Source organism: Oncorhynchus keta, chromosome 34 (genome assembly GCF_023373465.1).
Source record: "Oncorhynchus keta strain PuntledgeMale-10-30-2019 chromosome 34, Oket_V2, whole genome shotgun sequence".
NCBI classification, from domain to species: Eukaryota; Metazoa; Chordata; class Actinopteri; order Salmoniformes; family Salmonidae; genus Oncorhynchus; species Oncorhynchus keta.
Window position 1 is genome coordinate 64,798,303 of NC_068454.1, and position 24,227 is coordinate 64,822,529.

Below are 24,227 nucleotides of genomic sequence, written 5' to 3' on the forward strand. Positions count from 1 at the left end.
CCGTATGAAGTGCTGAAACCTCTTGTCTCTGGCCAGCAGTTCCTTGTACAGTTTCACAGCTTTGGGGTGGCGGCTGCAAAACTCAGCATAGGCTTTCCTCATTTCATCTGCACACTGACCTGAGAACTGAACACACACAATGGGTATCAACTCAGTCAGTGTGTCTGTGCATGTGTGTATAATATGTTTAGATTATGCATATGTTCGTTGGGTGTTTAGTATGAATGCATTCTAATGTTAATGGATGATTGTGGATGTGTGTGTGTGATTGTGGATGCGTGTGTGTGGGTGTCTGTCCTTACGTCTGAGTGTGTGTGCCCAGTGTGTTTCCTACCTGTTCAGTCAGTATATCCCCCAGTTGGTTGATAGTAAAGTTGGTACTGCTCCCAGGGGCCAGGCTGTGTGTGCGTCGTGTCATAAGCTGGGAAAGGAAGTGCGTGTGTAGCGCCATCAGCTGCTCCAGACAGGGGAAGACAGCGTGCGCCACGCCCGGCTCCAGCAGCACCTCGTCCAGCATGCCCTGCCGGAACACCCCCTCCATGATCCGCAGGGTTCTCACGTGGTGGAACTCTGTCTGGATCAGCTCTGATAGGGGCACAGAGAGGAGAACAGACAGAGTTATGGACACAGTACCTTTACATAACACACACACACAGAGAAAGAGTGAGGAAGAGAGGTGTTCTCACCATAGATGACGTCCTGTCTCTTGATGACGTCTTTGCGGTGCGTCTGCAGGTAGGAGGGGTCTACGGCCCGGCTCCACGAGTCAGCCTCAAAGTCCTTCCCCTCCCTCTCCAGCTCCTCCAACATGGCAGCATAGTACACCTCCCCCTCGTCGTTGAGGGACTCCATTGACATGGCTCTGTTTCTGAAGTTCAGGGAGTCTGTGGACTGAGACAGGATCCTCCGCAGTCCCAACGGTGAGTCGTCATTCAGATTCCTGGAAACACATTTTTGAACACAACAGTTACACAACGTTTCAAACAACTTCACATCAGCGCCCTACTCGCATATAGGTAAACCAACTGATGACTCTACACAGCAGCCTGCTCACCCTGCCAGGTTTTGTGTGGAGACACTCTTGGAGAGGGAGAGGCCAGAGCGGACACGGCGAGAGCCCAGCAGGGACTGACGGAGACTGTCGGACGGGTAGATGGCTGAGCTGGGCCGCTCCTTCATCATAGGAGCTGGAGAAAGAGACAAGGGGTTCACTTGAACTTTTCCTGTCCAAAAGGATTTAAATCCATATGATGCAGTCATTACTACATCCATTTGGCAGTGGCATAGACCAGCCAACAGGTGGCAGCACCACTATATTCACATGCAGACAGGAGGCATTAATTGCGAAAGAAGGAGAGGAAATAGGATAGAAGTTGTTGAGGAAAAAAGATACTGACTTTTGGTCCTTAGAGCTACGTTCTGCAGCGCGGAGTTGTTCCTCACCAGGGCTAGCTTCTGTTGCTGCAAAACCCACAGAGAAAACACGTTCAGACCAATGTCTCATCCAACAGTCAACTTCTCAAAGAATAAAGGCCCAACTTTGCTTTTCATACGCAAAAAAAACCCCGTTCCTTTCCCCTCTCTCCCCTCTCTTACCTTTTGTTTCATCTTGACACAGTTGGCCAGTGTGTCTCGACAGCGGTTGTGGATGGTGACATTGCAGGCTGCAACACAGAAACACAAAGATCAATTTCCCCAACACTCCACAATATCTGCATATGCACTGTTGATAAGAATGGCAACTAACTTCATGAAATCACGAGACTATTTTTGAGGCACTTGTCATTACGGTCAAGATGTGTTGCTTACAGAGTGACACACATGACTGGTGAAAGGTTATGAAAGGTGCCAACTCTTTCTGTTCAACATAGGGTTATCAATGACACATTGTACATTTGATACTGGCACTGACTCAAATTTCATGTGACAAATAACCCTTGAAACCTATGCTTTCCAACACCAAGTAAAATGTTATCACTGTTATTAAATCACTCCTATGTTTCAAAACACCTCTTCTCCCCTCTCTTCCCCCAGCTTTACTCTCTCTTCATTGTTAGAGTGGCTCCACTTCCTGGTACATGTTTTCTTGACAGGAAGCTCTCCTGGAATGGCGCTGGGAGGTTGAAGGGATGTCTGAGGCAGGTTATCAGTGTGTGTGTGTGTGTGTGTGTGTGTTCTGAGTCCTGGGAGTGTTGTTGCGTCAATATGAAACGGCATAGAAGTGTTTAAGAGAGTTCTTGCCCACTACACAGGGTTGTCTTTGTTCTAAGAGCAGCCCAAAGCTAGACACACACACACACACACACACACAGAGAGAGAGAGAGAGAGAGAGAGAGAAAGCAGAATCTCCCTTACAAAACTCTACATATTCCTCTACTTTAGTCTTTCCCATGTCTCTGCCCAGATTACACATTTGCTACCAAAGCAGGCTAAATACAGCCAAAACACTTGTCAGAAGTATGCTTTGCTTTGGTGGGGTGCATTTCCTTGGTGCCGTTCCTATTTTCAACCAATAGTTTCCACGCACATGAGAGGGAACACAGGGCTAAAAATACACTCTTTTCAGGGTGTGTTCTCCATAAAAGCCAACATTTTACAGAGCATGGACTCAGCTAACAAGCTTTCTACTTAAACCTCAAAATGAGAGGCACACTGTGGCTCATTCATCGCTCAAACTCTCACAACACACGCAGACCCTTACACACACACACACACACACACACACACACACACACACACCAAACAATTTAAACATACTCAAAGCTACTCACACACCACTCCTTACGGAAGGACAAACACATCCAGTAGATAATGTCCCGATGCTAAAACAAACAGACTAGGCCCCTTGCTCACTAAATCAACATGGCTGCCTTCTCCAAGTACTGTTAGACCCTTCCCCTAAAGCTCAACATCGCTGCTCGGAAACTAGACTGGAGACCCAACAAGAGTCATGGCATACTATTATAGATGTGTCCATACAGAGTGGATCTACAAACTAGAAATGCTTTGGGGTTTCAAATACTGCCTAGAATCCCCCCTTCCATATGACACTATATTATTTACAGCTCACTTGTCTTTAGCTAATTATCATATGTATTTGTATGATAATACTGTACACTGAGGGTACAAAACATTATGAACACCTGCTCTTTCCATGATATGGACTGACCAGATGAGTCCAGGTGAAAGCTATGATCCCTTATTGATGTCACTTGTTAAATCCACTTCAATAAGTGTAGATGAAGGATTTTTAAGCCCTGAGACAAATTGAGACATAGATTGGGTATGTGTGTGCCATTCAGAGGGTGAATGGGCAAGATAAAATGTTTAAGTGCCTTTGAATGGGGTATGGAACAGTAGGTACTAAGGCGCACCCGTTTGTGTCAAGAACTGCAAAGCTGTTGGGGTTTCACACTCAAAAGTTTCCCGTGTGCATCAAGAATGGTCCACCACCCAAAGGACATACAGCCAATTTAACACAGCTGTGGGAAGCATTGGAGTTAACGTGGGCCAACATCCCTGTGGAACGCTTTTGACATCTTGTAGAGTCCATGACCTGACAATTTGAGGCTGTTGTGAGGGCAAAAGGGCAGGGGGGGGGGGGTCAATATTTGAAAGGTTCTTAATATTTTGTGTAATCTAGGGCCCTCAGATTACGTCAAAATGAGCCAAACAACAATGGCCTATTCGTCTTAATCTGAGTCTTTATCTGTGTCTGAGGAGGTAATCTCACATGTACTGACACAGAGCTACACACAGTAAGTTACACCCTGCTGGACACCAAGCAGGGCTCCTATTGGTCAGTTATCTGTTCATGCAGAGAACAATAAGAGGTGAAGCAGGAAATAAACGTGAGTCCAAATGTTGATGAAAACAAAAACAAAATGTCTTTCTCTTCAGTAATGGAATAAAGGGTCCCTGAAATTAATTTGAAATAAATAACAATAAATAAAAAGATACCTGTGGACTTCATTCAATTTCAAGCCAAACATGGATGTAAAACAAGAAGATGTACTTAATTGATTGAATACATAGACAACATTGTAAAAGCATTGACGAGAAATCCTCCCTAGTGACTCCAAACCGGAAACATCCACTCAGACATGAAATCAATGGATTCTCCCAAAACAGGCGGTGCTACCTACTCCACACGCGCACACACACACACACACACACACACACACACACACACACACACACACACACACACACACACACACACACACACACACACACACACACACACACACACCCCCGCATCCAGCCTAAACATATGTCTCCCCAATTCACAGGGGACCTCAGATAGCAATCCCGATGTAGGACAATGTTATGACCCCGTATTAAAACGTCTCTGGGTCTCTTGAGGCAATATGGCTCCCTATCAGACCACTGTGTTAAACGGGAGTGGGATAACTGTGTTACCCTCAGCTCATCCATCATTGTTACTGTTAGGGACCACTAATGTCTGTGGACGCAGAGAGGAAGAGGGATTGGGACTGTGTCTGTGTCTGTGCGTCCGTGCAGACCTGCCTGCCTATGTGTGTTTGTCTACGTGTGCGTGCATGCGCGCAAGTGTGTGTGCGTCTATGTGTGCATGCATATGTGTGTGTACGTGTATGTTAACACACGTCAGTGTGGCAGATTGCTTGTTAATCTCCCACACTCCAACTGCCAGATGCACTATTTCCAGATTACAGTCGGGGAGCGAGGTAGCAGCTGTGTATTGGGGCAAGAGGGGGGGGGGCATCCACCAAACAAAGAGAAAAGCCCCTCTCTCAACAGACAGTGGGCTTCATCATAGACCTACTGTATAATCTCCTGAGTCTGCATTCTGTACTGTATTTACACTATAGCTACTTTGTCATTCTCCATCTCTATAGTGAGTCTTACAGGTTGTAAGACTCACTATAGATCACTATAGATGTGTTGCATCTGATTATAACATATTAGCAAACTGAGATGACAGTGACACGATAACACAGGAATTAATAAAAGGTAAAAACTGTGAAAAATATTAGTTCAGTTTCACATAAACCCCCAAGACAAACTGACTATGACTGACCCAGGGCATGCTGCCTAAACCAATTTAAATTCTTATCTAATCTAAATCAAATAGACTCTCGACTGAAAATATCTTAACTGGCTCAGAATGTGAATATATGAACAGAGAAGCTAACAATGGTATTCCCAACCTGAAATAGCCGCACACCTCAGTCCTCTCTCCTACTTAGGCATCCTCTCTCTCTTTCCTTTCTCCTTTCTCTCCAGTGTAATTTGCAATGATAATGAATTCATGTCCCCTTCAGCCCAATACACACAAATACACACCCAGACCCGACCCTCTGAATATAATTATGCCCCCAACCCAAATCAATAGCCTATGATCAGTGTTCTATCTAAACTACAGCTGTTGTACCTCTTACTCCCAACTGCAATCTCTGTGCCCACCGTCTCTCTCATTCTCAAGTACCGGAACTCTCTCTCTCTCACACTCACAAACACAAGCACACAACCCCCCTCGGCAGCAGAGATGTGTAATCAAACCCCATGCCAAGAGCCTTCCCTCTCCCACCCCCATGCCCCTCTGTACCCCTTCCCTCCCTCTGTGCTCCCCTTCTCTGTCTGTCTGTCTGTCTGTCTGTCTGTCTCTCTCTCTTCTCTCTTTCTCTTTCTCTTTGAACCTCGTCGTCAGAGCCGTAGGGGTCAAGGTAACGAGGTCGAAGATGGAGCCACTATTTCCTCAACTTGAAGGACAATAAACTTCATCCATACATCAATATTCAATCAAAATAGGTAATATGGCTTGATAAGAAGACAAAAAGCATAACTCTTTCCCTTTAGGAATGTACGTTTGGATTGATTTAATGATAAATACAAATGTCAATCGACTATGACTGTCAATTGAATTGTCTTTGCTGCTGCTGTGGGGGCAGTGTAGTGTTATTGCATTGTATAACGCTCATTTCAAAATGGGGTAAGCAAAACAAAAATACAATTCACAGTATGGACTTCCTCTATCTCAGGCAAACTCCTCTCTGTCTGTCAATGTCATCATGCATCATCTATACAGCTTTGTCTCCTACTCTGTCTTTCTGGCTCACTTGTTTGTGAACTAATATCTCTCTCTCCCTCCCCTCTGTCTCTCTTGACCTGAGAACTGATGGCCCCTGAGGAGTCTTTTCACTCAATATGTTCTCCTCTACCTCCACCCTGTACCTGTCTTTCCCCCTCTTTATCTGTCCACCCTTCTCTCTGGATCTTCCTCTATTTGTTTGCCCCGTTTGCCCTGGAGTCTGCCTTCTCCCACTCCACCCTCTCTCCCTCTTTCTTTCTCTCTTTCTCCCCCAGCTGTTCCTCCAGGCCAGTGGAGAGAGGGGCAGGCCGTCTGATCTGTGCTCCCCACACACTAACACTATTGTCTGGGCCGGGCAGGGGAAGGGAGAGGGTTCTCCTAGAAGGCAACAGCTGATTGATTCTCAAAGGGAGGGAAGGAAGGGAAGCAAAGAAAAATACTCTCTCTGTTTCCTTTTCTCTTTTTCTCAGTTATTTCCTTCTTTTGATCCATCTCTTTGGCTCATATGTCTCTTCTACCTTTATCTTTATTGACCCACACGTCCTACCCCACCTCTCTCTCTCCACCCATATTGTTTGAATCTTCTTTTTCTAGCCCCAATCTCTCTCTCCTGCTTCCTCCTGCTGTTCTTTTGTTCACCCTTTCTCTTCCCAAGAAGAAAGAGAGACAGTCACACTAGACAGTCACTAACCTCTCTCTCTCTCACACACACACACACACACACACACACACACACACACACACACACACACACACACACACACACACACACACACACACACACACACACACACACACACACACACACACACACACACACACACACACACACACACACACACACACACAAAGGTCATCTTCCTAACAGTTCAATATGACAACCTTGGGGCAAGATGTCTGTTGGTCCTGATCTGGTGATGCATCAATACATCAATACCCCAATAATGTTGTCGCTAATAACATTAGGCTTTTGTCTGGGCCTTGTGAATGTATGTATTGCCTACAATAATGTGTGTGTGTGGTACTCACTGGGGCAGCTGAGGGCCTCTTTAGCGGTGATGCTCTTGTTGCAGGCGGAACAGAGGGTGGTGGCAGACACGGTGAGGGAAGTGAAGAGGTGGCCGTTGCTATAGCGCGCCTCCCGCTCCCGCGCCTCCTTCTCCCTCTCCTTCATCCGCTCCTTCTCTTTGTTCTGTAACCAAAGACACAAATCAGCGCCAACCAATGCAATCTGTGTGGATATGAACTGTTTTAACTCTCGCTCATCTCACACTGTCAACCGTTCTGGATATTCCACAGCTGTGAGATGCTTGTCTCGTACTCAGGTCTCCTCATACTGTATATGCAGCATGCACTTTGTTTCATAGAGTAAGTTTCACTGAATGAGGACAGCTGGTGCATGAGAAATTGTAAATGTGGTGTTTTCAGGAATAGTATCTCTCCCTCCCACTCAAGGAGATTGACAGCCTGGGGACTGTCTTTAATCCCATTGTTACACTACAGGGCACTCCATGCTGCCTCAGCATAACTCAAGTGTATTCAGTGTGAGTCTGTATTTAAGCAATTGCGCCTGCATGTGTCCTTGTGCATCTAAGAATGTGTGTGTGTGTGTGCACTACGCTAATTAGTATAGGTGCATTTGCAATTGTGTAGGTGTGACTAAAATGTGAATGTTCCAGTATTCCTTCGCCTCTATAACATCCAGCTGTTCCTAGCATGGTGCCTTATTTTATACCACACATTTTAATGGCAGCCTGTCTGTCTGTGTCCAGACCAGAGCACCAGTCTATGCTGCTGGCTGTGACTCTGGCCGTGCTGCTAAGTAAGCAGAATGGTCAGGTACCAAACAGCCTTTCACAGCCGGTGGCCTTTTAGTCACAAACTAATCTCCTGATGTTGTGAACACAGACAAAGTAGTCCATCTTCAGTGGCTTTGTCACTCTCTGTTTTCCTAAATGCTCTCAGCTAATTATCAACTCCACAACACGTGGTGTTACGATGAGAATGAACCCAAAAACATTCTAACTGAAGAAACCTTTTGGAACCCTTTTCTCTAAGAGTGCAGACTTCAGACCCTTGACGACACATGAGGAAAGCTAACCCGGTTGGTTTATCATAATGGGCAGCAGAGAGGTTAAACTCACCGGAACGCGCCACACAACTATAATGTTATCGGAAAGAGGAAGAGAAATAACGAAAAGAGGGATTTGTCAGGGGTTCCTTTGAGAACCTAAACAAAAGGCCCGGGGGCCCCATTGTGAGGAACTCATTCAGGACATGTCCTCCATGGCACCATCTCAGGGGTATGTAAAACACACCCAAAGGAAAGAAAGCAAAGAGGTATGGAGGAATGGATGGAGTGAAAGAAGAAGGGAGGGGAGTTCAAACCCATCCATTTACATTAGCTAATTAAAAAGGCAACCCGCCAAGATTTTGATCTGAGGTGAAAGTGGCGCAAAGAGACTCAAGGGTAAGGACATATAGGACACACTGACACATGCAACATGCTGGTGTGATGACTAGCTACAGTAGCTGTAATAGCTGTAATGGCGGTGGAATGAGGTGAGACGGGCAGGGAGACAGCTTAGGTCCAGGACACTGGGTCCACTTTCAGACCCTCATGTCTAAACACACACAGTATGGACAGTAAGTAAACCACATTTACATTCACAGGTGCACAATTTGGCACTGGGCACCAAGCCAATGCTTGGTAAATCTTTCTAAGCTTCTCGGGAAGAATTAATCCATAGAGTTTAACTGCATCCATGTAGCGTCCATCGCCTAGCAACTCCTGTACAGTATGTCTGAGGCGGGCTGGCTTTAATGGCGGTAGGATGAGCACTGCGGCAGCGTGCTCTAATCCACTCTGTCCCCCGCAGAGCAGAGGTAGGTTAGTCGACTGTTACCAAACTGCCTCCCTCACTATTATTAATGCACAGTCAGCTCCATCAGTCAAGACCACCTCATTAAGACCTTTTTCTATAGAACTGACTCTTACACTAGATATCTGGCACACTGACTGAATTTCCCCCCTCCCCCTATCCATCGCTTTCACACACTCGCTCCCTCTCCCTCTCTCGTCTCCTCTCTTCTTGTCTCTCTCTATCCTACCCTCCTTATCACACTCCTCTATAGTGGATTAACAGACTGGATTAGAATCCTCTGCCTCAGGGCGGATAGGGGCTGGTGTGAAAGACGAGAAAGATGGATAGTGAGCGATAGGAAGAGAGAGCGAGAGAAGAGTGAGTGAGATTGCTAAGAGCATTTAATTGAGGGAAAGAATGCCACATTGCAGTTTTTGAAGAGCGGCGCTGCTGGTAAATTGTTACCAAATGGGCGTAATGACTTTTTAATGAAAAGAGGGTGGGGCAGTGGGGAGGAAGAGAGAAGCTGCTGTTATAGACCAGGGATTAGAATATACTATTAAGGGGCGGATTAGGCAACAGACTTAACCTCTGCCCAATCCTTCCAGATATCTAACCTTACCCCACTGAGGAATTTACACTGTTTGGTGGATGAGCAGAGGACAAGGCCTTCTTACTCTCTCTCTCTGTTTTGTCTCTCTCTCCCTCTACTCAATTCAAATGTCTTTATTGGCATGACAATAGACATATCACAAGGAAAAGGCTAGGAAGTAAGACTGGGAAAGTATGTACTATGAAGAAATTAAGAGTTCATTTCCACGACGCTATATCCACAAATGTTTTCATCAGAAAAGATTGCTTCTGGGTACCGTCATGTGTGTGTAAAATATTACTGTTCTCAGATTTTTCATTCCTAGATTTTGGAATTATATGAAAATGTGTTTAGCTGGAATGGAATGTTCATATCCTGTATATTTGACTGTGATACGTGGTTGTCTCACCTAGCTATCTTAAAATAGCTAAGTGACTTGCCTTGTTAAATAAAGGTTAAATAAAAACATTAAAATAAATGAATGCACTTAAGAGCACCTGCTAAATGAATAAAATGTCAATGGTGAATGTTCTACAGACAGATCTCATATAGTGGCAAGAAAAAAGTATGTGAACCCTTTGGAATGACCTGAACATCTGCATAAATGGTCACAACAATAGACAAACACAGTCTACTTAAACTAATAACACACAAACAATTATACGTTTTCATGTCTGATTTGAACACACCGTGTAAGCATGTATGTGAACCCTTGTATTTAATAACTGGTTTACCGTCCTTTGGCAGCAATAACCTCAACCAAAAGTTTTCTGTAGTTGTGGTTCAGACCTGCACAATGGTCAGCCCCAAACCATGATGCTCCCTCCACCATACTTTACAGTTGGGATGAGGTTATGTTGGTGTGCTGTGCCTTTTTCTCTCCACACATAGTGTTGTGTGTTCCTTCCAAACAATTCAACTTAAGTTTTATCTGTCCACAGAATATTCTGCCAGTGGCACTGTGGAACATCCAGATGCTCTTTTGCGAACTTCAGATGTGCAGCAATGGTTTTATTGAACAGCAGTGGCTTCTTCTGTGGTGTCCTCCCATGAACACCATTCTTCTTTAGTGTTTTACGTATCGTAGACTCGTCAACAGTTCGTATTGTTCAGAGATTTCTGTAAGTCTTTAGCTGACACTCTAGGATTCTTCTTAACCTCATTGAGCATTCTGCGCTGTGCTCTTGCAGTCATCTTTGCAGGATGGCCACTCCTAGGGAGAGTAGCAACAGTGCTGAACTGTCTCCATGTATAGACGATGTCTTACTGATGAACATTAACGCTTTTAGAGATACTTTTGTAACCCTTTCCAGCTTTATGCAAGTCAAGAATTCTTCATCTTGGGTCTTCTGAGATCTCTTTTATTCAAGGCATGGTTCACATCAGGCAATGCTATTGTGAATAGCAAACTCTACTCTAATTTTGTGAGTGTTTTTTAAAGGGCAGGGCAGCTCTAACTAACATCTTCAATCTTGTCTCATTGATTTGACTCCAGGTTAGCTTACTCCTGACTCCAATAAGCTTTTGGAGAAGTCATTAGCCTTGGGGTTCACATACCTTTTCCAACCTACACTGTGAATGTTTAAATGATGCATTCAATATAGACAATAAAAATACAATTATTTGTGTGCTATTAGTTTAAGCAGACTGTGTTTGTCTGCTGTGATTGAGATGAAGATGATGCCTAATTTTATGACCAATTTATGTAGAAATCCAGATCATTCCAAAGGGTTCACCTACTTTCTCTTGCCACTGTAACTGTATTGGGGGGGAAATGCATTCATTCATTTTAGATTGATGCCACAAATGCATACTTTGTACAGTTCTTTTAACCTAGCAGTGGCACTTATTTCTCTGAGAGTGAGGTGGATATGTAGCAATCTGCCAAAAAAAGTAGCATTATTTGTCTTTCTGAAATGAAACCATCAAGTGATAGATTTTAAAGGAATGCATGTATATCATTGAACAACACCATACCATGAACACAGACGGAAGAAAATCACTCCAATCTCTTCCATAATTTCTTTACAACAATAACAACTAATTTACCAACATTTCTGAAAAAGGATATACACTGAGTGTACAATACATTAGGAGCACCTTCCTAATATTGAGTTGATCCCCCTTTTGCCCTCACAACTGCCTCAAGTCGGGACATGAACTCAATGTGTCGAAAGGGTCCCACAGGGATGCTGGCCCATGTTGACTCCAATGCTTCCCACAGTTGTGTCAAGTTGACTGGATGTCCTTTGGGTGGTGGACCATTCTTGACACACAGGAAATTGTTCAGCATGAAAAACCCAGTAGCGTTGCAGTTCTTGACACGCTCAAACTGGTGCGCCAGGCACTTAAATATTTTGTCTTGCCCATTCACCCTCTGAATGGCACACATACACAATCCATGTCTCAATTGTTTCAAGGCTTAAAAATACTTCTTTAACCGCTTTCCTCCCCTTCATCTACGTGGATTCAAGTGGATTTGACATCAATAAGTGGTCACAGCTTTCACCTGGTCAGTCTGTGTCATAGAAAGAGCAGGTGTTCTTAATGTTTTGTACACTCAATGTACAGTGTATAGTCCCCCTCCCCTCCTCCTCTCTCATAGGATTCCCCTGTATCACATATCTGTCCTTGGCTGACCCTCAGACTGTCTGGACGCCAGAGGAGAGCTACTGGTAAAAATCTGTAGTCGACTTGTTTATTAAACTGCCTCTCGCGTGCTCCTTGCCAGTCTGAGAGGAGACCACATCACAGTGTGTTGAGTTAATCAGCCTAAGGAGGCCTCTAGGGTCCATGACCCTACCTCCGTAAGACCTCACCCCCAACCACAAGACCCTGAGATAACATCCTATTTGGCTGTACAAGCGTCATAGGATCAACTTCTCAGTGATGATCAGATTTTTATTTTACCTTTATTTTACTAGGCAAGTCAGTTAAGAACAAATTCTTATTTTCAATGACGGCCGAGGAACTGCCTGTTCAGGGGCAGAACGACAGATTTGTACCATGTCAACTCGGGGATTTAAACTTGCAACCTTCCGGTTACTAGTCCAACGCTCTAACCACTAGAATACCCTGATGAAGGGCTAAGGATTCAATCAAACATGTACTATGGAATGTTTGATTGTATTTTGATTGTATTACGGAAAACCCGCACTGGGAGAAATATCTACTTTGAACTTCGTACACTGAAAAAAAGGCTATCACCGCCAAACAGGATGTTGAACCAAGATTACATCATAATACCTGTATTTTTACATCCATGTTTCAATCTAAAATGAGATACTTTACACACGTGCGTCAGGTGTGTCTACAGAGAATGAGTATCCTGCACAAGGCCATAAAAGCAGTATACAAATCTCACCTGGGGATTATGAACCAGTATCCCCTCAGGTCACAAGCCTCTACCCTAACCACCACTATGCCATTTAACAGTATCCCAGTCTGAACTCTGACCCCAGACAGATAAGACACAGAGATAAAAGAGCTGTTAACATGCTGCTGTGGTGAACAACACAAACAACCAGCAGGTCAATAAACCTGCTATAGGGGAGTGATCAGAAAAATGTATGATGAGGGCAACGTTCCTTGTTATTTTGTATGGGGGAGTCTATCGTAGACTTTGTCTCTCAGTGGTCGAAGAGCACCTTTGGCCAAATTCAGCCAGCCAGCCAGTAGCATGGCTAATCCTTTGTTTGGTAAATTCATATTAGACTGGCACTGGTGTCTATATAAGGTGGCATGTATTACTTTTTTTTTTAGATGGAAGGAAGTTACCTAATTGGTTTACTGTAAGCAATGAAGCTTGGGTATGCTGCTGGGATCTGGCTTTATTGATGCTAATGGTTAACCAAGAGGTTGGCATGACCAAGAATCTAGCCAAATAGATACAGATACACAGTGCTAGGCAGTTAACATGGAGTTCTGTGTGTATGCAGAGATATATACTGAGCAAAAATATAAAAATGCCACATGCAACAATTTCAAATATTTTACTGGGTTACAGTTCATAGAAGGAAATCAGTCAATTGCAACAATTCACTAGGCCCCAGTTTATGGATTTCACATGACTGGGCAGGGGCACAGCCATGGGTGGGCCTTGGAGGGCATAGGCCCACCCACTGGAGAGCCAGGCTCAGCCAATCAGAGTGAGTTTTTCCCCACAAAAGGGCTTTATTACAGGGCAAAAGCTTTTTGTGCGTATGGAATATTTCAGGGATCTTTCATTTCAGCTCATGAAAAACAGGACCAACACCTTACATATTGCGTTTAGATTTTTTCTCAGTATATAATAAATAGAATGGACATTACTATTTAAAGCAATTGTCAAAATGTTTTTATGCCACACGTCCATTTCTGATGAGTCAGTTTCCAAGCGTCAAACCATTTTTCCTGCCGCAACAATAAACACTTCATATTTATCATGACACTTCTACAAAGTCTAGCATGCACTTTACTGGGCTGCCATGACAGATGAGGTCAGAGGAGTTTCAGATGAGATGGACAGAGAGCCATATAGATTCTTCCATTCTATTTCTATGAAGGGTGCTATCTGGAAGCGACAAGACTCAGGAAGTCTCTGTTCCCTTTCAGACTGCGATACTGGCATCTGTTGTTTTCAGGGGACTGAACACATGTGCAGATGCCTGAGAATGTGAATGTGCTCACTTTTGGTCCCTCTATTATAAGCTTCTATGAAGACATGTCATTCACTCCCCTTCCTGGAACCAAACAGCCTCAGAGACTCAGACACAACAAAACTAAACAGGAAAGGGAGAAACAAAACTCACAATGTGCCTGAAAAACATAGTTTGGAAATGGGTTTGTATACACAGTCCAGACATTTTTGTAAAAAGCAGTTTTTGTCTCAGTAATTCTGCCAAAATGTCCATGCTAGTGCTTCAGTGTTGACATCACACACCGGAAGTTCATTATACCGACTTCCTGTTTCATGGATAAGGCAGTGGAGCCAGAGGAGAGCTTGTTAAACTATTTTGTTCAGTCTGACTGACTTAGCAGACATTTTAGGCATTTTTTCTGTCATATAACTGGATATGTAGTGAATGTAGTTTAAGTAAAGAACAGTGACAACCCACTGGGCAAAGAAATGGTTGAATCAACATTGCTTCCATGTCATTTTAACACTAAGATTCAATGTAATGATGTTTAATCAACGTGGGAAACTGATTGGATTTGTAAAAAGTCATCAGCGTGACAGAATTTAGGCTTTTTCCACCCAACTTTTAACCTAAATCCAATGGCATGGTGACATTTTTTGTTGATTTCACGTTGAATTCAAGTTAGTTGACAACTCAACCAAATGTAAATCAAAACAAGACATTGAAATGACGTCGGTGCCCAGTGGGAAGTTCTAATCAACTAGGAATTTGAACCATAGGCCTTCTACTAACTATATGACTGGTAACTATAGTATGGATGCTGTAAACATAAATGTTTATTAACTTATAACAAATAAAAGGTTCAATAAAACAATGTTTAAAAATGCATTAAGACTGTAAATACATTCATCATGTATTACACATCATGTAGCTCATAACACTGATTCAATGCTAAAATAAATGATATAGCTTTGTTTTGATGTGTAGGCCCACTATTGCTCTCCCTTAAGTAACTCATTATCCACAGAGTGTAGTCATAAGTTATTACAACCAGACAATAACAAGCTTGGCTGATCCTTGTTCCGGTTGACTGAATAGCTTCGGCTGTGTCCTCTCCTCTGTTTATGTGTCATGTATTCTTTTTGCCGACACACTTTCAACCCAGGATGTAGAGAGAGCATACAACCTGAAGGAGAAGAAGGGTTCAACTGTGTGACGCCAGCTCACTGAAGCGAGATCAGCGCAGTCTAATCTGAGGGGTGAATAAGTGGTCAACTAACCTCAGAATGACATCACTAACTAATGATGAGACAGAAAGTCATTTGTGCACAAAGGATTCCCAGAATACCACACTAGAATGCATACAGAAACTTAAGTTAAATCTGAAAACAAATGTAAACGTGACACTACTGATATAGTTCGAAATTTACGGGGGACATATGCCAGTGGTCCCCAATGAGATTATGTTCCTCAAATGATATATGTAAACAATGAAAAACCATTGTGCAGACGGCCTCTATTTGAGTTCATCAAACTAAACCAAGGTGTGTCGGGCAGGAAGGGCTGTCCTTGCGACATCACAGGAAAGTCCCATTGGCATGCCATAACAGAGTTAGTGGTAGTCAGCATGTGGACATACACCGGGAGAACAAAGACCTTTTGCCTTTGCTTGCGACACAATCGGTCTGCGGAAGCCCAGGATCTCCTTCAAGTTAACCCTGTGTCGTGCGTGAAGAGCGGAGGCTTAATGGCAGTCCCTCTGTTCTAGGAGAGGAGGAAGGGGGGGGTCGTCTTATGGGAGAGAGTGTGCTTGCTACTGTCCGCTGTAGCAGAGAGAGAGAGGCTGAGAGAGACGAGCCCTGGTTAATGGGCCATAAACAATGTGCTTGTCTGTTGTCTTTCTCATTTCAGATGACACCAACAGCTTAGAGTGAAAAAAAAAGATATCTAATGATTAATTAAATATCCTCAGAACGACCTTTGTGAACAAGCACGGTCACCAGTCGCCATAGCACGTATGAATGACAGTAAAAAGAGTGATGGAATAGCTACACTACGAAGTGTCACAGCTTGATCAGATCGTCAATAGCAACATGGAGAGTCTCTGCCTAAACCCCCCAAAAAAGGAGTGAAGTTCAAGGTATTCTCTGTCTAGACAAAAAGTCCTCCTCCATCTCCTCTTAGGTCATCTAACAGAGAGAGAGTGAGTATGAGGGAGAGAGAGAATGAAACAGGGATACCTAGGAAAGAGGGAGAGGCTTGGAGGGGAAGACCCACGAGAGCAGGAGGCTGAAACGAGTGAAGGAGAAAAAGAGAGACAGACCTAAGTGAGAAATAAATGGGTCTGGGATGAAAGGGGGGGGAGAAAAAGCAGACAGATGGAGAAACGGATACAGGGGGAAGAGAGAGAGCCCCAGAGAGAGGTAGAGAGATAGAGAGAGTGATGTGGCGAGGAAACAAAAGAGGAGAAGAGAATACCTGACACAGCGAGAGAGCCGAGCAGGTAACTGGATTTCAGCGTGTATTGATGGAGGAACAAAGAAATAGAGAGCAGACAAAGAACACAAAGAGAGATGGAGAAACTGGAGACACTGGGGAAGAGAACTACTGGATGTGTTTAGGACTCTATCCTAAGGGTTACTAAATGTATTGGAAAAATACATTGAGTGTGTGGATCCATAGTTCTCATCTTAGTGTGTATGTGTGTGCATTCAGTACGTGCATGCGTGTGTGTGTGTTTGTGTGGCAGCAAAGGGGAGGCATGGATATAGTATCTTTGTGCTGTATGTGTGTGGTAGCAGGGGAAGGTGGTCATTATAATAGTGTGAATGTGTCCATCCTTTGCATGTTCCTGTAGGAGAGGAGACTACAGACGTAGGATCTTAATTTGAGCCAGTTTGCTACACCAGGAAAATAACCTTGCATGAACAGGAAATGTGGATCATAATTCATGGAAATATTTTGTAGGGCAAATCAAGCCTTCTAAACCTTGAATAACCTACAAGTTTGCATTTAAAATTTGCAGCAACAAAAGAGTGATCAAATAAAGATCCTACATCTGTATCAGAGACAGATGGCATCCATCATGAGGCTTAGTACACTATGACCTTGATGATGTGAGGCGAGCCCACACAGTTATGTGGGAAAACAAATGTCTGCCCCCTAGTTAGCACCTGACTGTCCCAATGGCACATTAATTAATAACAAGTACAGCTACACCCCCCCCCCCTGCCCACACACACACACACACACACGTGTAGGATTTAAAACTTGAAATGTATTTGAGGTTTAAAAGGCTTCTGAAGTTTGTAATTTCCACTTAGACATTTCAGACCTGATTTTCCCTTTGCGAAAAACATATCAATGTCCATTCATTATATCTACATAATAACTCACATTTCCTATTGTTGTAGGATTATTCTCCTGCTGTACCAAACTGGCTCAAATTAAGATCCTACATCTGTACACACACACACAAACTGATTTATGGAACAATTCCTTACAAAAGGTACGGCACCCATAAACAGTAGAGAGAGAGAGTTGTTGCCCAGTAGGAGTCCACATACCAGTGTTTTATGGTTACAATTATTTCCCCTAGGTCTTATTTCTACCACTACAACATAAAATAACAGAAGCATCTTAATCTGGGGAAATCTGTTTTCATAATCAATAAACATATTTAATCCTTAAAAAATGTTGCTAACTATCAACTAAATCAAATCAAATTGGATTAGGAGAGTGAAATGCTTACTTACGAGCCCCTAACCAACAATGCAGTTCAAAAAAATATGGATAAGAAATAAAAGTAACAAGTAATTAAAGAGCAGCAGTAAAATAACAATAGCGAGACTATATACAGGGGGGTACCGGTACAGAGTCAATGTGTATGGGCACCGGATAGGTAATATGGTAATATGTACATGTAGGTAGAGTTATTAAAGTGACTATGCATAGATGATAACAACAGAGAGTAGCAGAGGTGTAAAAGAGAGGGGGGAGGGAGGGAAATAGTCTGGGTAGCCATTTGATTAGCTGTTCAGGAGTCTTATGGCTTGTGGGTAGAAGCTGTTTAGAAGCTTCTTGGACCTAGACTTGGCGCTCCGATACCGCTTGCCATGCGGCAGCAGAGCCGCTGGAGTCTGACCACTTTTAGGCCTTTCTTCTGACACCGCCTGGTATAGAGGTCCTGGATAGCAGGAAGCTTGGTGTAGCTCTAGAACATTTTGAGGATCTGAGGACCCATGACAAATCTTTCCAGTCTCCTGAGGGGGAATAGGTTTTGTCATGTCCTCTTCACAACTTTCTTGGTGTGCTTGGACAATGATAGTTTGTTGGTGATGTGGACACCAAGGAACTTGAAGCTCTCAACCTGCTCCACTGCAGCCTCATCGATGAGGGGCGTGCTCGGTCCTCTTTTTCCTGTTCATCTCCTTTGTCTTGATCACATTGAGGGAGAGATTGTTGTCCTGGCATCACACGGCCAGGTCTATGACCTCCTCCCTATAGGCTGTCTCGTCGTTGTCGGTGACCCCAGGACAAGTTCCTCGGCATACACATCACAGATAAACTGAATTGGTCCACTCACACTGACAGCGTCGTGAAGAAGGCGCAGCAGCGCCTATTCAACCTCAGGAGGCTGAAGAAATTCGGCTTGTCACCAAAAGCACTCACAAACTTCTACAGATGCACAATCGAGAGCATCCTGGCGGGCTGTATCACCGCCTGGTACGGCAACTGCTCCGCCCTCAACCGTAAGGCTCTCCAGAGGGTAGTGAGGACTGCACAACGCATCACCGGGGCAAACTACCTGCCCTCCAGGACACCTACACCACCCGTTGTTACAGGAAGGCCATAAAGATCATCAAGGACATCAACCACCCGAACCACTGCCTGTTCACCCCGCTATCATCCAGAAGGCGAGGTCAGTACAGGTGCATCAAAGCTGGGACCAAGAGACTGAAAAACAGCTTCTATCTCAAGGCCATCAGACTGTTAAACAGCCACCACTAACATTGAGTGGCTGCTGCCAACACACTGTCATTGACACTGACCCAACTCCAGCCATTTTAATAATGGAATGATGCAAATATATCACTAGCCACTTTAAACAATGCTACCTTATATAATGTTACTTACCCTACATTATTCATCTCATATGCATATGTATATACTGTACTCTACATCATCGACTGCATCCTTATGTAATACATGTATCACTAGCCACTTTAACTATGCCACTTTGTTTACTTTGTCTACACACTCATCTCATATGTATATACTGTACTCGATACCATCTACTGTATGCTGCTCTGTACCATCACTCATTCATATATCCGTATGTACATATTCCTTATCCTCTTACACTGTGTATAAGACAGTAGTTTTGGAATTGTTAGTTAGATTACTTGTTGGTTATCACTGCATTGTCGGAACTAGAAGCACAAGCATTTCGCTACACTCGCATTAACATCTGCTAACCATGTGTATGTGACAAATAACATTTGATTTGATTTGATTGGAATGCTCTTGGTCTTTGTTAGCCTACTAAACAGAGGAATCTGGGTATTTAGGGTTACTGCTGTTTTCACTGAACAATATTCCAGTTTAGTGCACCGCTTCAATTCAAAATGATGATCCCTGAAAGAAGAGTGCCTTTTTGTCTGTCTGTGATGAGAACGGAGGAGAGAGGAGACAGAGCTCAGATGGTAGGCCAGGTCCTTTCAGCTCCAGCTGTGATAACCATCTATGCCCAGACAGTCATTTCAGCATGGTCAGAGAGAGCCATCACATGCTTTGTGCTAATATTAATTTATATTAGTGATCGGGGGGAAATAATCTATGCAGTTACATATTGCAATATACATTTTGGACAACATTATATCAATATTTGACTCTAGCCCTAATTTATAGTCTCATTTTGTGTATTTCCCACTGATAAGTATGACTAGATAGGTTTTCACTAGTAATCCTATTCAGATCAGTGCTTATGAAAGCCAGGATAATGTGATGAAGCTACAGTATTTCAGTCTGCTGGGTAATTACTGTAGCAGACTCAACCCAGTAGCAGCCACTCAGGGGGAGTGTGAGGAGGGCACTGGGGCTATTGACTGGTCATCAGGTTCACACAGGGTGTTGTTTGTTTTAAGAAGCTCTCTGATGAGTTCACTTCCTGTGACTCTGGCTTTAGTTAGTTTGGGTTCCACACCTGACCCCCACTCAGTCACCTCTAGTGGGGGTTTCACAAAGGCAATGCTAAGACTCAAAAGAAAACACCTGTAATAAAATGCTAGCTATTGCAACACCCAAACCCCCTACACAAAGTCCTTTACCTACAGACTACTAAGCACCCCTCCACCGATCCTTATTTCTCCTAAATGTTTTCTTTCCTCCCGCTCTTTTGTAACTACTCGCTAGCCTGACAACTGAGTCTTCCCCCCTGCTCTATGACCGCCGAGAAGAAACATAGCATGGCGTTTGGCTGGAGCATGTGGCTGAGTAGCCAGCCAAACCCGTCGCTCTCCTCTTCCTCAATCTCTAATCCTCCTTCTCTCTCACTTTCTCTCCTCCCTCCACATGTGATTGGTCCATTCCCCTGCCAGTCTAGTCAACAGCTGTGAGGTGAACCCATGGTCTGTTACCAGGCCGACTGGAAGAACGTTTCCACAGCCCCCTAAAGCAACACTGTTGACACAGGTGCAGTCACACACTGGTGACCACAATGACCGTGTGTGATCTGTCGACAGACGGTGAGATGGTGTGCCCATGTGTTTGTGATTATGTCTCTGTTGGGTGTTAAAGTGTGTGTGTGTAGTAGTAACCCATGAACACAAGTGTTTGTGTGCGTGCATGCATGTTGTATAGTGTATGGTCTGTTTGTCTGGCTTTTCACCCCACCGACACCCTACCCACCCCCCCCCCCCCCCCAACTATAACCAAACCACCCACTCTCTAATTCCCTCTGCCACATCACCTCTCTCCCTCTCCGTTCCTTTTTCTAATTTACTTCTCATTCCTCTCATATTACAACCTTTGAGAAAGCCATTGTGGAGATGTGTGTGTTGGTGAGGAGGGTAGAGAGGGAGGTGCTGTATGGAGGGAGAGAGCAAGAGAGTGTGAGAGAGCGAGAGGGGGGGGGGGACAGGTGAGGTGCTTTGTCAGCATCAGTCACACACTAGCCTGTAACCGGATCCTTGCTGTCCCTAGAGCTCTGAAAGCACACCAGTTATTATATCACTCTATTCGCACAAATAGAGTGAAAAAAAACATGCTACATTTACCTGACCCTCATTGGTCTGTAAAAGCTGGAAGAGTTGAAACCAAGCATGTTCCCCACCAAACACAAAGAAAGGCCTTGTTCATTGATACAGGCCAATTGTCTTCTTTATGAGGTAATTCAAGTTATAGGATTTGTACTAGTAAATCGGATAACCAATCAATAACCTTCAGCTGCTGCTTTCTACCCAGACCTCCCTTGGCCTACAAGCCTACAGTCTATCATCCCAAACACACCTTTCAGCTGCTGCTTTCTACCCAGACCTCCCTTGGCCTACAAGCCTACAGTCTATCATCCCAAACACACCTTTCAGCTGCTGCTTTCTACCCAGACCTCCCTTGGCATACAAGCCTACAGTCTATCATCCCAAACACACCTTTCAGCTGCTGCTTTCTACCCAGACCTCCCTTGGCCTACAAGCCTACAGTCTATCATCCCAAACACACCTTTCAGCTGCTGCTTTCTACCCAGACCTCCCTTGGCATACAAGCCTACAGTCTATCATCCCAAACACACCTTTCAGCTGCTGCTTTCTACCCAGACCTCCCTTGGCATACAAGCCTACAGTCTATCATCCCAAACACACCTTTCAGCTGCTGCTTTCTACCCAGACCTCCCTTGACCTACAAGCCTACAGTCTATCATCCCAAACACACCTTTCAGCTGCTGCTTTCTACCCAGACCTCCCTTGGCCTACAAGCCTACAGTCTATCATCCCAAACACACCTTTGCCCAATCCGAACCGTAACCATTATCCAGTAAGCCTTGGACCAGCTCTCCATCCTCTCAATGACTTTAACACCACTTCTCACTCTCACTAGGGAGCAAGGGAACGTGGCCCGAGATGTTGATGTTTATTTCCCATTTTCTCTTTCATTCTCTTCCTCTGCCCTTAACCTTCCCTCTCCATTTTGTCACATGACTGAGCGGTTCAGGCCCATTAACTGGGCACTCCTTACTCCTGGGCCTGCAGACATATGATGCATGCCCACATTATGAGTCTGAAGAATGGCCCCTCTACGGCACTGTCTGAAATGGAAGCTGATCTAGTACTGGGCCCATATAAAATACCATGAATGGAACCAACAGGTCACCATTTAACCTAAATAAATAACCATTTGGAAGGCTACATGCCACTTTGACTAGGTAGAACATTATTTAAAAAATATATATATATATTCGGTTTAAAGAGTAAATAATGACATCCGCTCACTTGTTTCCCTGCTTGTAATTGTGGTCTTTCAGCATGTCACACACAGATGTAGGATCTTAATTTGATCATTCTTTTGTTGCTGAGAATTGTTCTGCACAACAGGAAATGCAAACTTGTCGTGTATTCGAGGTTTAGAAATGCTTCTAAAGTTAATGTGTTCTACTTAACAAATGTCAGACTTGATTTGCTGTAACAACTGTTTTTGCATCAACCCCTAAAAAAAGGTATGTTCTATCCATTGTAATTCAATGGTGTCGGTCTGTCTCCCTTCATTGGGCTGCAGATCTGAAGAAGGAAAGGTTACAGGTCATAAGTCATATTGGCATACCGGGGGGAGTGAAGAGTGAGGGTTAGATTGCAGGTTTCTGAGGTCACATGATCAAAGGCTTCGTTAAGATTAGGGAGCTCATGGCCTTGGGTTTAAGGACAGAGCGCAGTGTGTCAGTCTGACAACTGGAGTGTGTGCGTGCACGCATTTCTGTGCGTGAGAGTGAGTGTAGGTATTCCATTTAGATTCCCGGCTATTGTTCCTGGAGGCACCGACCACTGGAGCACATAATGAGACTACAACAGGCTGATCAAACAGACACTCCTCGCCTGTCTCAAACAGATATACGACAACACAAGTGCCCAATGCCTGCCTACACATTGAGCAACCCACACAAATTAAACACTCGCCCTCAAAATGTGATTACCAAAAAGGTAAGGACTGACTCACCTCCTGTCTTTCTGACTCACCCAGACACTTTCAGCCAACTACACATCTCATAATATTAGTCTTCCAGGTAGATTTAAAACTCTGATATACGATTTGGCAATAACAAAGCCCTAAATATATAGAATATATCTATCTAAAGTAACTTCGGTGTGAAGTGAGTTATTGGCACAGCAATGAGGGAGAGATGATGTGGTTAAAGCCCACCAGTCAGAGCCATTCCCCAACTGGTACAATGGAGAGCCTGTGACAACTGACAAGAGAGCTTCCTCCCTCTTTCTCACACACGCACAATATCTTTCTCTATCGTCCCCTATCCCGTCCCAACCTCTCCGATTCTCCCTCTCATTCCATCTCTTTCACTCAGACCCCATCTCTCATCTTCCCCCGGGGCTGTATATGTCACAATCCCTTCTCTGTCCTGCCCCACATTCTACCCAATGATGTGCAACTTTGCTGGGGTGCATAGGGTCCAATGAACAGCAATGAAACCCCCAAGAGAAAAGAAAGGGTTGGGTTGTGAAATGCATGAAACATGGGATTTCTGGCTGATCTGAATGTATGCCAATGCCAAATCTCTTTCTCTCACACACACACACAGACCAGAAGTGTGTGTGTGCGCATGTGTCTGTTTATGTGTAGACATTGAGCCCTGGGGTATTTCATATGTGACTGTCTGGCACTAGGAGTTTGTATTGGCATGTGGCTCCGTGTGACTATGCATGCCAGCCCTCATGCCTTTCCGCCAGTCACATCTGCTGGCATGTGTGTGTTTGGGTCTGCTTGTTCTAGTGGGGGTGGGGGTCACAACACCGAGATGCTAAATTAGCTTTGGCCAAAAGGCTGAAATCCCACAGTCAGGCGAAGAACCCCCCCCC

At 44.2% G+C, this 24,227-nt stretch overlaps 1 protein-coding gene across 6 annotated transcripts in view; it reads right to left on the reverse strand.

The window, feature by feature from the left end:
* The window catches only part of arhgef2 (rho/rac guanine nucleotide exchange factor (GEF) 2), a 56,917-nt gene that overhangs the window by 5,348 nt on the left and 27,342 nt on the right, over window positions 1-24,227 (reverse strand). For all 6 annotated transcript variants that reach the window (XM_052494422.1, XM_052494421.1, XM_052494423.1 and 3 more), the window contains 7 exons: window positions 7,103-7,265; window positions 1,597-1,664; window positions 1,398-1,461; window positions 1,055-1,187; window positions 687-940; window positions 335-585; window positions 1-126 (listed from right to left, as the gene is read on the reverse strand). In XM_052494422.1, coding sequence (XP_052350382.1) covers window positions 1-126; window positions 335-585; window positions 687-940; window positions 1,055-1,187; window positions 1,398-1,461; window positions 1,597-1,664; window positions 7,103-7,265 — 1,059 coding nt within the window. The remainder of the gene's footprint in view (window positions 127-334; window positions 586-686; window positions 941-1,054; window positions 1,188-1,397; window positions 1,462-1,596; window positions 1,665-7,102; window positions 7,266-24,227) is intronic.